The sequence below is a fragment of the Lepidochelys olivacea genome, assembly GCF_965140295.1.
Source record: "Lepidochelys olivacea isolate rLepOli2 genome assembly, chromosome: 1".
NCBI classification, from domain to species: Eukaryota; Metazoa; Chordata; order Testudines; family Cheloniidae; genus Lepidochelys; species Lepidochelys olivacea.
This window is the reverse complement of record NC_140411.1, coordinates 135,350,913-135,364,013: the sequence shown is the minus strand read 5'-3', so window position 1 is coordinate 135,364,013 and position 13,101 is coordinate 135,350,913. Positions and strand designations below refer to the sequence as shown.

General features: G+C 44.8%; 1 protein-coding gene across 5 annotated transcripts in view; it reads left to right on the top strand.

Annotated features, from left to right (window-relative positions):
• Positions 1–3,706, top strand: part of ARHGAP6 (Rho GTPase activating protein 6) — a 510,120-nt gene extending 506,414 nt beyond the window's left edge. For 4 of the 5 annotated variants that reach the window (XM_084643363.1, XM_084643366.1, XM_084643365.1 and 1 more), the window contains exons 12-13: positions 854–934; positions 1,664–3,703. In XM_084643363.1, the coding sequence (XP_084499489.1) occupies positions 854–934; positions 1,664–2,391 (809 nt within the window). In that variant the 3' untranslated portion in view covers positions 2,392–3,703. Of the gene's footprint in view, positions 1–853; positions 935–1,663 lie in introns of all 5 variants that reach the window. The other variant, XM_084643362.1, reaches the window with a different exon arrangement.
• The last annotated feature ends 9,395 nt before the right edge of the window (positions 3,707–13,101 follow it).

The window sequence follows — 13,101 nt, the reverse complement described above, 5'->3', positions numbered from 1 at the left end:
AACTCTTGAAAGCTGAAGCCACCATTTAGGAAAGTAAAACACATCACACATCACTCTTCAATCCTGCCATGCTAGCAGAACAACGTGGGGGAACCTTGCACTGCCGCTGTCCTTCCCATCTTCCCAGGGGTATTCCGCACACTTTGTTACAGTGCAGGCCTTGCCCTACTGCTTGTTTGTGTAACCAAATGGTGCCCTCAGCTGTAATGATTAAATACTTTCAAGTTATAAATTCCATTTGCTTGATTATTTCTGTGAAAGTCTACAGTTCATGCTACAATAGTGGTATGCTGCCAGCACTCCAGAAGACTCTTCACATCAAAATTGCAGAGTACTTAATGGGTAAATTGAGGAAATATAGCGATCTGGAGCATGACTTTCAAAGGTCTTTAGACGCCTAAAAATGCAGACAGGTGGCCGGATGAATTTTCAAAATGCACCTAAACAGGTTAGGTGCCTAGCTCCCATTGAAATCAATGGGAGTTTGATGCCCCTAAATCATTTAGGTACTTTTTAAAAATTTCACTAGGCATCTGTCTGCATCTTGAGGCCTCCCCAACTCCTGGCTGCTGAGAGGGCTTTGTTACACACTTAAGGAAGGCCCCAATCCGAGAGTGAAAGCTCCTGGGTCTTCTCCATAGGGAGCTCATTGAAAGATTTGAGCCTAAATGATTCAGAACAAGATTTGGCTCTTTGTCTCTGGTGTACAGGAAATCCACCTTATCACTATGTTTGCTCTCTCATCTTGTGCTCCTGGATAAAGTTTTACCTTTAATTTATTTATTGTTCCATTCATGTGTTTCCATTCAGTGCTTATAAGGGATCATTTCATGTTCTTTTACTTCTTCTGTAGATGTTCCAGAGGATCATTTCAATATCTGGGGCACCTGGCATTCAACACTGAAATGTGGCTCCAAAGATCCAGGAATGACAGGTGTGACCTTTCTTTGATACTTTTTAGCCCCAGTCTGACAAAGGCTTAAGCACTTTGATATGCACTATGAACTGAAAGCAATAGGACTATTCATGGTGCATAAAATTAAACATGTGCATGCATGTTTATAAGATCAACGGTTTTCATTTGTTTATTTTTAAATGGTGAATCTTCATTCTAGACACATCTTCAGGGTTTTTTTAACAATTCCTCCGCTTCCCATTTTGTTTTTTTACTTCATTATTTTACAAATATATCAGGTAAAGAGAGGCACAACAATTATACAAATATGGCAGCATTTAAAAGTGAGCCACAAGATAAGGTAATAGAAATTCATCTCCTTTAAAGCAGAACAATAGAATTGAAAGGCAGTGTGTGCTAGGGGCTTAAGCACAGCCCTTGGAGGCAGGGGACCTGAATTCTACTCCTGACTCCACTAACTCCCTGTATACCCTGGGCAAATCACTTAACTCCCGGTCCTCAGTTTTTCTTCAATCTGCACCTACTTACCTCACAGGAATGTTGTATAATTCATGCTTTTAAAGCACTTTGAAGTTATATGGCATTATGTCAGTGCTAAGTGTTAAAGTCACCAGCTTTATACAACAGGTACAGTTCAGATAATACAGGTCCAACATCGACCTTGCCAATATAGTGCAACAAGTCAGTGGTGACTTGTAAAATGTCAGTGTGTCATATTGATGTTCTCTGCCTTATTCTGGTCCTCAGGTTCATATGGAAACATTTATGAAAGCAGCTCATTACGACCAGGACGGTGCTCTCTTTCCCAAGGGAACCTATCATTGAATTGGCCTCGGTGGCAGGGTAGTGCGACAGAATTGGACAACGGGAAGCAAATAATCAGAAGGAGTCAGACTACTGCTGCCATTCCTGAATGTAGGCCTCATCCCCCAGTTTCTCGTGTTTGCAGTACGCCACAAATTGAGGGTGGCAGGAGGAGTTCAGACCAGTCCAATTCAAGGGCTGAGCGGCATTTGACTTTTAGTAGCGCAGAGGACCTTACAGAGCATGACCCAAATGTGGGTTGTTTGCCAAGAACAGCTAAACCTTCGTACCTGAGACAAGAAGATATAAACAGAAAAGAGAGGCCACCACCCCCTTATCCTGGCCCAAAAAACCAAAGTTCTGCATTGTCCCAGCGGCCAGCTGTCTCTTCAACAGTGCATTCATTGTGGAGACTTCAAAGACCAGAAAAAAGTTTGGGGACCGTAGCAGCAGGAGGACCAGCAGCTGAATCAACTGATCAATCCACTTCCAGTCAGCAGTGGCAGCCCTTGCCGAACAAAATGGGTAAAACCTATTCCACTCCAGCCAATAATCAGAACAATAAAAATGTATCGGAGCCAGACTGGCACGATTGGCAAAGAGAGCGGTGGCAAATTTGGGAGCTTTTATCAGCTGATAACCCAGATGCTCTCCCTGAAACCCTTGTATGATCAGACTCTTACTGAGAACTGCCACCCAAGCCTACGCGTCTCTTGAATAGGGAAAGACTAGTGACGTTAGAAAACTTTTTGTTTTATACCAAGTACATTTCATTTAATTTTTTAGAAAACTTTGTTCACTTTAAATCTTTAATAGCACTGTCAAGCAGTCCATTTACAAATACAGTATGTTCCTGTTTCATAGCAAGCTTTTGAGAGAGAAAAATGAGATGAACATTTCAGTGTAACAACTCTGCATGCACAAACCGTGTGTAAGATAAAACTAGTGCTTTGGTGTTGCTAAGGTGTATTTATATGTCTGCAGTTTTGATGATTGTATAGTCTGGGTTATGTATGATAATCATATAGTATGTTTTCGTAAACAGATGACAATCAATTAGGACTGACTTTTTTTAAAACAAATCACTGCACTTACTTATGTTACCATAATATGCGTTGGAATTCTATAGAAAGTGCACAAGCTGGTTTCTGTGCTTTTAAACAACTTGTTAATGGGGGGCATTGTCCTTCTGTTCACTGCCTATAAAAAACACTAAAATAGAATGAAACATGAAAAGCCATATATTTTATAAGGGTAGTAGTAAGCTAGGGGGGACATTATTTACCAAATATTTTTTTCTTATAAATGTAAGTTTGTGAACAAAATTAAAATTTGATACAATGTTATAAAAGAATATTTTTTTAGATTCTGTTCAGAAGCAGTTCAGCTAATCAATCAAGAGTAAGTTTGTGCCTAAACCAAACTAACAGACTTAGTGCAAAAATTCACCCTCCCATTCTAGAGCGACTACAATCTTATATATACAGTATATAATATATAATATATATTTATAGGTGTATGATTTTATATATTTTAAAACAATGAACTGGAATCCAAAATTTAAAAAAAAATGAAATAAGGCATGTAATAGAAAGAAATATGGCTTTTTCTTTTAAACAACAAAAAAACAAAGCAATCGAAATAAGCATTTAAATGTATTTTCATAAAGGAGTCACATGCAGTGTTTTAGAAATGAGTATGACATTTGGAGAAGTTCACAGCTTTGTGTATAAATATTGTGCCAAAATTTGGGGAAATGTTTTTTTTCTTCAATAACTAACTATATGTTACATTGGTAAATGTCGCTGTTACACAAGTGCTGGTGTTATTAAACTGCAAAAATGTTTATGACCAGCAGGTGGCAATGTACTTCAGTATTTTAAGAGGATTTTTTTTTTTCACATAAGGGAAAATGTATCATATAAAAAGATTTTTATAAAACATGTTAGTCTTAATTTTAATGAAGCTGAAGACTTATTCAATGATGTTGTCTTGAAGTTCTATCTTGTGCCATAACGATGGAATAAAAAGCTAAACAAAAGCATTGCAGTATTTTTTGCTCTTTTGTTGTAATAATGGTTATAATAAAACCCCACAAATGTCAGTGATTTTTATTATCATTATTGGGTAAAAATTTCAAAAGCACCTAAGTTACTTAGAAGCATTTTCAAAAGTGACTTAGTCTCATTGAAAATCAGTAGGACTTGGTTCCTGTATGCCTTCACAGCCAATAGACACTGTGGCTGGCCCATGCTGGCCGACTCAGGCTCACAGTGCCCGGGCTGTGGGACTGTTTCATTGCTAAGACTTCTGGACTTAGGCTGGAGCTTGAGCTCTAGGATCCTGTGAAGTGAGAACATCCTAGAGCTCGGGCTCCAGCCCAAGTCCAGAAGTCTATACAGCTGCGAAACACCCCCACTGCCCAAGCTCTGTGAGCCTGAGTCGGCCAGCATGGGCCAGCCATGGGTTTTTCTTTGCTATGTAGACATACCTTTAGACTCCTAAATCCGACACATAACTCTGGCTTAACTCAGTGTAACTAAATGGATTTATGCAAGGTTTAAGCTGGTTCAAGTACATCCGTATATGAGGTTTATATAATTATAACAAGATCAATTTAAAAAGATTTAATTAAAGCAGAGCAACTTTTCTAATGTTGATCAGGTCTAACTGTGGTTTTAAGGTACTAACTTTAGGCACCCAAGTTTGAAAGCTTTGAGGCATTAATATAAAGGGAGGTTCACTCCCAGTCTAAGTCAAGTCAATGGGAAAACATCCATTGTCTTCACTGGGTCTTGAGTTTGGGCTTTTTCTTACACACGTATGTAAAACTAAGTGACCAATCAAAGCACACCCTGTGATGCTGAAATTGCAAAAGATAACCATGATTTTTTTTTTTTGGTTCTAGAATCTTGTATTTCAGCAGGTGCTCAACTAGTGTACACATGGCACAAAACCATGAATGTGTGAGGGAGCAAGGCCGCCAGTGTGTCTGTAATACTCACTTCTGAGTCAGTAGTTTGACTCCAGCCCAGGTCATTAGCAACTCAAAGTTAGCATCTGATGGGTGGGTTGGTGCTCTTTGGGAAAAGGGTTGATAGTGTGTGAACAGACCCAGAGAAGCCACCTTCACCTTTAGCAATGAACTGTCTTCTCTCTTGTAAAGGGGCAACCGTTCTGGTCAGGGTTAAGACATGTAGGCAGTGTGGGGCTATGCCTGTACTGTTGATCCTAATAATACCTAGCTCTTGTATAGTACTTTTTATTAGTAGTTTTCAAAGTGCCTGCCTTTACTCAGGTGCATATTCCCAATGAAATTAATAGGAATACCTACCAGAGTAAAGGTGAGCAAGATTTGATCCATTGGAGATACCTAAAAGACTGCAATCCCTGATGCTGTCAGGCGGGCTGTCTCCTCTCACGAACACTACATTTAAATAAAAAATCTGAGTTTCCAGTAACCAGACCTTCTGAAACAACATCAATCTGTCGAACTGCATTGCAACTGTGAGCGGGTGGTCATAGAGACAGATTCCTGCTTATAGATTGGGTGCAGCTATAGGGCACGTGCTTGTTGTTAAATGTGAACTGTGAGCAGAAGTAAACCAAAAATAATAGGAAAGAGAATTAAATATGAAAAGAGACTACATATGGTGCAGAGACACAATAGGAAAATGGCTTCAACCAGCCAATTCAAGAATTCTAGATAGCCCAAAGCCACCCCACACTTTACTGCTGTCAGCTGTATTCTATAGATGAAACCTCAGCTCAGGTCCAATAATAGCATCATCTATCCTGTGAGAGGGACTTGTGTTATAGAAATCCAGTCCTCCATTTTGAATCCCTTTCCAAATACAGAAGCGGATACATTTACACAATTTTTCAGAGAAAGATGTTCAGTGGTTATTCAAGCACATGAAATATTTTTTCTTTTGCATCTTGTGTGTGTGTGTAAATATATATTTATTTACACACACACACACACAGACTGCATGTGTGTGTTTGGAATTGATGCAAATTGATGGCAACACAAACCAAATCTGGAAGACATCCTTGGTGTCATATAGTTCAGTACTCAGTTGTTTGGCAGAAAATAAATATAGAACAATGTAGGATTCATACAAGGTTCATGCACTTGGCAACATTCAGGGCGCACCCGGAGTGTTGTGTAGGAGCAGTGCACACACGGCTCCTCTCAAGGGCATGAACCTTGGAATCTCGCCCACATGACAAGAACCGTGGGAAGCCTCCCAGGTCTGGGCTCAAGGCCCGAGAGCAAGGAATGTGGTAGATAGAAATTGGTAAATAAGAATGTTAAACAAAGCCAGTGTATTCCTTTTATCTGTTGGAGAATGTAATGCGCGGGGGGAGAGAAAAAATAAAGGAGAGGGTGGAAAGCTGACAGGACCAGTCCATTGGCAGACCAGCCTGTTTGCTTGCTTAAAGCTTTGTGCTGTCTTGTATTTGAACCGCAACAACTCGTGCCCAAACGTGGGGCCCTCAGCACTCACCTTGCCCGGCAAGGGTTTCAGACGCGTCACTCATCCGCTTCGCGGATCCCGGTGAGTATTTTTCATTGTGGTAAGTATGGGAAGCTCCCTCTCTGCTTTGCAAGTGCAACACCACAATGAGCTACAGTATTTGCTGCGTAAGGCTCAGCATGATTGCCCCACTCGAGAACTCACTCTCCTGCTACAGGAGGTGAGTGCTCAATGCCCGTGGTACCCTGAAGCCGGAACCCTTGAGCTAGCGGACTGGGAGCAGTTGGGCCAGACATTGCACAAAGAGCCTCAGGCGCCCGTGCAGGCTTTACATACAGCATGTCGCCTCGGACAGGCCCTCCCTCGCGGGGCTGGTGCTCTCGCCACTCCCGTCCGCTCCTGCAGCCATTCCCCCTCCTGGCGATGCGACACAGCGTGTCGCCTCGGAAAGGCCCTCTCCCGCGCCAACAGAGGGGCTGCCGATCCCGCCACCCCCGTCCGCTCCTGCAACCATCCCTCCCCCTGCTTCGCCCCTAGTGCCTCTATTACCACCGCCTCCCTTGCCTTCCCCACCGGAGCCGGTGTGTGATTACCATCCCCCCGTGGGGCCCCATGCTCCGGGGCCCCCCAGGGAGTCGTCCGCGTCTGCTCAGGGGCTTTTGCTGGTGCAACAAATGGCTCACGCAGCGAAGACTCGCTCCGATATTACAGCACAGGAGTTGGCTGATCTGGTCTCAGTTTGTCCGGTGACCTGGCAGGATGATGGCCAGGGCAACCAGGTTGCAAACTGGGTCAGTTTGCCTTACTCGGTGATCAGAGAGGTAAAGAAAGCGATTCGCGAGTTCAGCCTCACTAGCACGTATGTACGTGGTCTCATTGAAGGGCTACGTACTGGGTACACCCTGATCCCTGAAGATTGGAAGGCGCTGTTGCGCATGATGCTGACGCCCAGTCAGTATGTTATTTGGCTTAGTGAGTATCGGCAGATGGCGGAACGCCAAGCCCATATATAGAGAGCAAGGTATCATTTATGAGCACTTGGCAGGGGAGGGCCAGTTTGCTACCGTTCAGATGCAGTCTCAACTCCCTCAGGCCGTCTTCCCCATTATTCCACCTGCGCCCAGCATGCTTTCCGGAAGGTCCCGGATTCAGGCAAGCCTACAGAAGCTTTGCCAGTATCCGTCAGGGTGCCTCAGAGTCCTTTATGGATTTTACCAACAGATTGCAGGAGGCTATCCTCCGACAGGTGGATAACCCTGCGGCAGCTCAGGAGATCCTGTTAAAAATGGCGGTTGAAAATGTGAACGAGGATTGCCGCCGTGCTCTCCAGGTGGCACAAGCCGCTGGCGTTCTAGAGCTGTCGGACATGCTGCGGGCGTGCCAAAACATCGGCACACAAGCACATAAAGCTGGGGTTCTGGCCACCGCCCTGCGGAAAAGCGGGAAGGAGGGGAAGTATTATTACTGCTGTGGTAAGGAGGGTCACTTTCAGCGGGAGTGCCACTCATCGACGGCGCCCGCCCGCCCCTCAAAGAAGTGCCCCAAGTGTCGGAAGGGCTATCACTGGGCTAATCAGTGTCGTAGCGGGTCGGGAAACTGCACGACGGGTCTCCCCCGAACCCAGGGCCAAACGGGGGTGTTTCCCACTCAGACAATTGTTCCTCTGCCTTAAAATCCATAGATTCCATGAGGGCGGCAACTGCCGGAAGTGCAGGACTTGATTTGATTATGCAGGAGGACACTGATTTTCAGTTGCCAGGGGAGGTTTGCGCCATACCTACACAGGTGATGGGACCTCTCCCTGCCGGATTTGTGGGTCTGGTTCTCCCTTGCTCACACGCTGGGAAACAGGGTTTTTTTGTCATCCCAGGGGTCACTGACGCCAATTACACTGGCGTTATTAAGGTTCAGGTGTGGACCCATCTTCCGCAGTCGCTCCCGCGTGGACGGTCAATTGCACAATTGATTTTAGTCCCCTATCAGGTGCCAGCCGCAGAGGATCGAGCCCAGGGCGGAGGCAGCTTTGGATCAACACTGTCTCAGTTGCCGTCTCACAACACGTCCTCTCCGCTTGTTGCTCTAACAATGTCGGTCCGCCCCTCGAAACCTCAGTTAACACTTCTCTTAAATAATGTTCCTTTTACAGGGTTGGTGAACACTGGAGCTGACGTTACGGTGATTCGTGATTCGGAGTGGCCGGTCGGTTGGCCAACAGTTCCTTCTAAAGAGTTGTGGGGGATCGGGGGTAGCAAACCCGGGCGCCAAAGTTTGTCTTGGGTCACGGTCTCTAAACCAGGAGGCCATGCCCTTGCTACAATCCGCCCTTTTGTACTCCCTGTCCACCTCAATATTTGGGGCCATGACTTACTTGTAAACCTGGACACCACCCTCGATATTAATATATAATGGCCCCAAATCCTCCCTCACCCACCTTGCCCTCCGCATTACCATTGGTATGGCAATCCTTAGAGCCCATATGGATTGACCAGTGGCCCCTCCCCCTAGAAAAGCTGAAAGCGCTTCATTCACTTGTACAACAACATTTGCATGCATAGCGCTTGGAGAGCTTTACTAGTCTTTGGAACTAGCTGCTGTTATTTTGGCCTTTCAACTTTTTGCTGATTGTCCCTTTAATTTGATCATGGACACGCATTATGTTTATCAGGTAATTGATCATTTACCCCTTGCCCTCATCACCCCTCAGGTCGATGCGGACCTTCTTCGCCTGTTTTTGTCCTTACAGTATCTCCTCACCACTCGTAATTTCCCTTATTTTGTTGCTCATATTCGCAGTCATACCCCTCTGCCTGGGCTACTCACTGAAGGCAATGCGCACGTTGATCGCGTGTTACGTGGTCAGGTAAATTCCCTTTTTTCTGACCCCATTGAAAGCCATTCCTTTTTTCATCAGTCTGCCTCTGTTTTGGCCCGACAGTTTCACATTCCTGCTGATCATGCATGTTCTATTGTTCGTTCTTGCCCCCACTGTGCCGCTGCTGCCCCTACCTTTTCTTATGCCGTTAACCCCAGAGGCACAGCAGCAAATCAGCTGTGGCAAATGGATGTCACTCACGTGCCACAATTCCGCCCCTATTCGTTTTTACATGTTTACATTGATACCTATTCGGGATTCCTCTGGGCGACCCCACAGCATGGGGAAGCCACTCCCAAAGTTATTCACCATTTGCTAGCCTGTTTTGCTATTATGGGTCGCCCGAGCCAGATAAAAATGGATAATGCCCCAGCCTATTGCTCCACAGCCCTCTCCACCTTTTGTGCCCAATGGGACGTCCGTCTCAAACATGGGATCCCTTATAATTCCACGGGCCAAGCCATTGTTGAATGTGCAAATCGCACGCTAAAAACCTTGCTCAACAAACAATTAAAACAAGGGGAGCTGCGTCTCCGAACCTTAGGAGACATTCAGCAACAAATGCATATCCTTTTGTTTACTTTAAATAATTTAACGCTGAACGCAGATCAGCAGACCCCCGTGGATCGGCATTTTCACAAATCCGAGGTACTGGAAAGACCGCGTGTCTATTACCGTCAGCTGCCCGATCCGCAATGGTTGGGCCCGGTACCTTTAATCACTTGGGGTCGGGGATATGCTGCTGTGTTTCTCCCTGCAGGACCATTGTGGGTTCCGCCCTGGTGTGTGCGACCGGCACTGAAACAGCATGGCGTGGCACCAGGGGCTATCGAACTCCATACCGGAGTTTCAGCTGACCTTGGAGGAGAACGCGGTGCCTCCTGGGTCGACAACGGCGGGACAGAAACAGAGAACCATAGCGTCCCAAGCCAGCCCGTGACATGGGGAGCAGTAAAAGCATTGGTCGCCGCGGCTCAACGAAGACTGGCAGCAAACCAACAGCCAGAGACTCCTGAGACTTTGTTTGTGGCAATTCTTGCCCAAATTACTGCTAATTCTGTATTGATTGTATGCCTTTTGTGCCTGCTATTTCCTGTAGGGGTTGGCTCAGGAGAGCTTCCTCCGTTACGGGCCCAAATGACATATGACCTATGGGAAAGATTGGCTTCAATAGCAAATGTTACCAACTTTTGTTTATCTGATTTTGTAGCAGCTGAAGAATTGTTAGGTAGGTGCCTTATTCCAGTATGTCATCACCCTGCAGAAATTGGGAATGAGATGATGCTGGCTGCTTACGCGAACCTCTCTTCCCAGTACTCTAGCATGACTAATTGGGGCCCGGCCAATTACACTTTACCTTCTTAAGCTTATTTTTTGCTGTTGCTGTGTGCAATGTATTTCCTTTTTGTTAAGGCTTTGTCGAGACCCGCCCTGGCAGGCTCCACGAGTTATGACCTTGTCTGTCCGGGAGTTAATTGGCTTGCAAAAGCAAATTGATGGCTACCATGAGATGGCCGAGCACAAATAAATAAAAAAGGAGGGGATGTAGGATTCATACAAGGTTCAGGCACTCGGCAACATTCAGGGCACACCCGGAATGTTGTGCAGGAGCTGTGCACACACAGCTCCTCTCAAGGGCATGAACCTTGGAATCTCTCCCAGATGACATGATCTGTGGGAAGCCTCCCAGGACTGGGCTCAAGACCCGAGAGCAAGGAATGCGGTAGATAGAAATTGGTAAATAAGAATGTTAAACAAAGCCAGTGTATTCCTTTTATTTGTTGGTGAATGTAATGCGCGGGGGGAGAGAAAGAATAAAGGAGAGGGTGGAAAGCTGACAGGACCAGTCCGTTGGCAGACCAGCCTGTTTGCTTGCTAAAAGCTTTGTGCTGTCTTGTATTTGAACCGCAACAGAACAAATTTTGTTGACTTAAAGTAACACTCTTGCCCAAGATCACCTCATTTCTGTGTATTAACTGCAGCTGGATGGGGCAGAATAAAATGAACAGAGACCAGTTTAGAGCTGTAAAAGGTTGTGCTGGTCCCTTTAAAAGCAGACCTAGATCCAACAGTATCCTATTCCCACACTATGTGTTCTGGGTGTTTTAGTTCCCAGGGATGGTTAGGAGCTGTAGGCTTCACAGACATGCTTGCTGGGAAAAGGGTAGGGCTAGAAAGAATTCCTTTCCTCTCAGTCCAAGAGGGATCAGGGAAGGGGAAAGATCTGCTTTGAGTCTTTGGAAGGGAACTAGGAAAGGGGTAAAAGTGACTAGGTTTCTCTAGCCAAAGTGTTTGGAGCGGGGTGAGAACCAGAGAAAGAGACTGGGTAAAGAGTATGGACTGTAATTACCCCTGAAAGGGGTGGAGATTTTCAGCTGCAGGACTAAGCTACCAAACCAAAAGGAAAATCTGAGGCAGAGCTACCTTCACGTGATGGACAGATAAGGTACTACTAAATCATCTCAACAACTTTAAAACAAGTGGTCAGACTGTGTGGCGATAGGACTATAAAGCGTAAGTGCCTACAGGAGCTAGTAAAACTAACATTAAAACACTGGTTTTCTTTAACATGTTGCCTTGTTCCAATGTTAGAAAAAAAATAAACTAGAGTGACTCAATTTTTATCCACCTGATTTAACTCAATCAAAGTGCAGATTCTACCCCATGGAAGTCTATTGTTCAGAGCTTTTGTGGATTGTAGCAAAATCTAGAATAATTTTAACTATCTAATCAATTGTTATGTTTCAACATTAATACCTAAAATGTATAATGCATATCAAAGGTGGTGGGAGGGAGCAATATGAAGAGGTGAATGAGTGTGGGTCATAGAGGTTTCTTGGGTCCAGCACTAGCAAAGCCCAATGGAGAAGCAGATATGGTTGCTGCCATTTTAGCCTGAAATAAGTAAAAAAATCTCATTTTTCCCATACTGACTCAATCTCTATCTTTTAGTCTCTTGTATCTTTCCCAATAGGAAGTCAAAGTCATAGCTGTGTTGGCTCTGCCTTAGAACCTTTGATAAAACTACCGCATCAATATCTGCCAAATCTTTTGTTAATACTTTAGATTTCTTTTATGTTTTCTTTCTAGGCTCTGAGCTTTCTTAAACCCCTACTATACCCTCCTGTGGCAAAGTCTGCAGGATGGGGACAGAGGGTCACCTCAAAGCATTTCCTCTGAATGTTCCTCTTGGAAGTAGCAGAAGGCTGCAGAAGGGGCATGGAACTTGACTCCAAAGGCATGTGAGGAGAACTCTGCTCCCAGGACCTCTGAAGGACAACCTGCTCTTCACAATCCCCTACAGCTTTTTCCCACACTGCTGCATGGTTCTGTTTAGATCTTGCTTATAGCTGTGCAGTATAAAACAGGGAAGGGATTCTCTGCAGGCTAATACTGCTTGGAGAAGCATTAATTCTTTTGTGGGTTTCCATATATATGCAGGTCCTGGAGGGGGCATAAACTGTAGAATACAGCTGCTTCCTGATTCTTCCCATCCAGATATAGTCTCATCTAATCTGTAGACTAACCCCATGGATGTGGAGTTTGGACATTCTTGTGAGCAAAGGGGAGCCTGTCATGGAGACACAGCTCCCTGCCTTTGACAATAGTTGAGGGAAGCCAAATTTGTCACCCTGGGTGCTTAATGTTAGAAACCCAGCTTCTATTGAGATCAGTAGAGGCTGCAAGTGCATCATGATATTTATTTAGGTGCCTAAGGCTAACAGTGGGCATCTAATTTTAGGCACTTGAGTTTGTGAAGACAAGCCAAAATTTCTGATTTTCTTCTCTCCAGAACTGCTTATTGTGTGATTGGTAGTTTGTTGTTGTCCTCTGGAAAATCTACCAGTATTTGTGATTCTAGTCTCTCTCCCACCGTGCTCCTTTTGATGTAGATCCTCCATGATGTAGCCATTGGCCCACTTTCCTGCCAGTAGAGAAAACTAGGCCTATGTAGGAGATTACAATAAAGCTGCAAGAAGCCATTCTTGTAACGGGAGCTAAAGAATAACTGAACTAAAGACTAACTT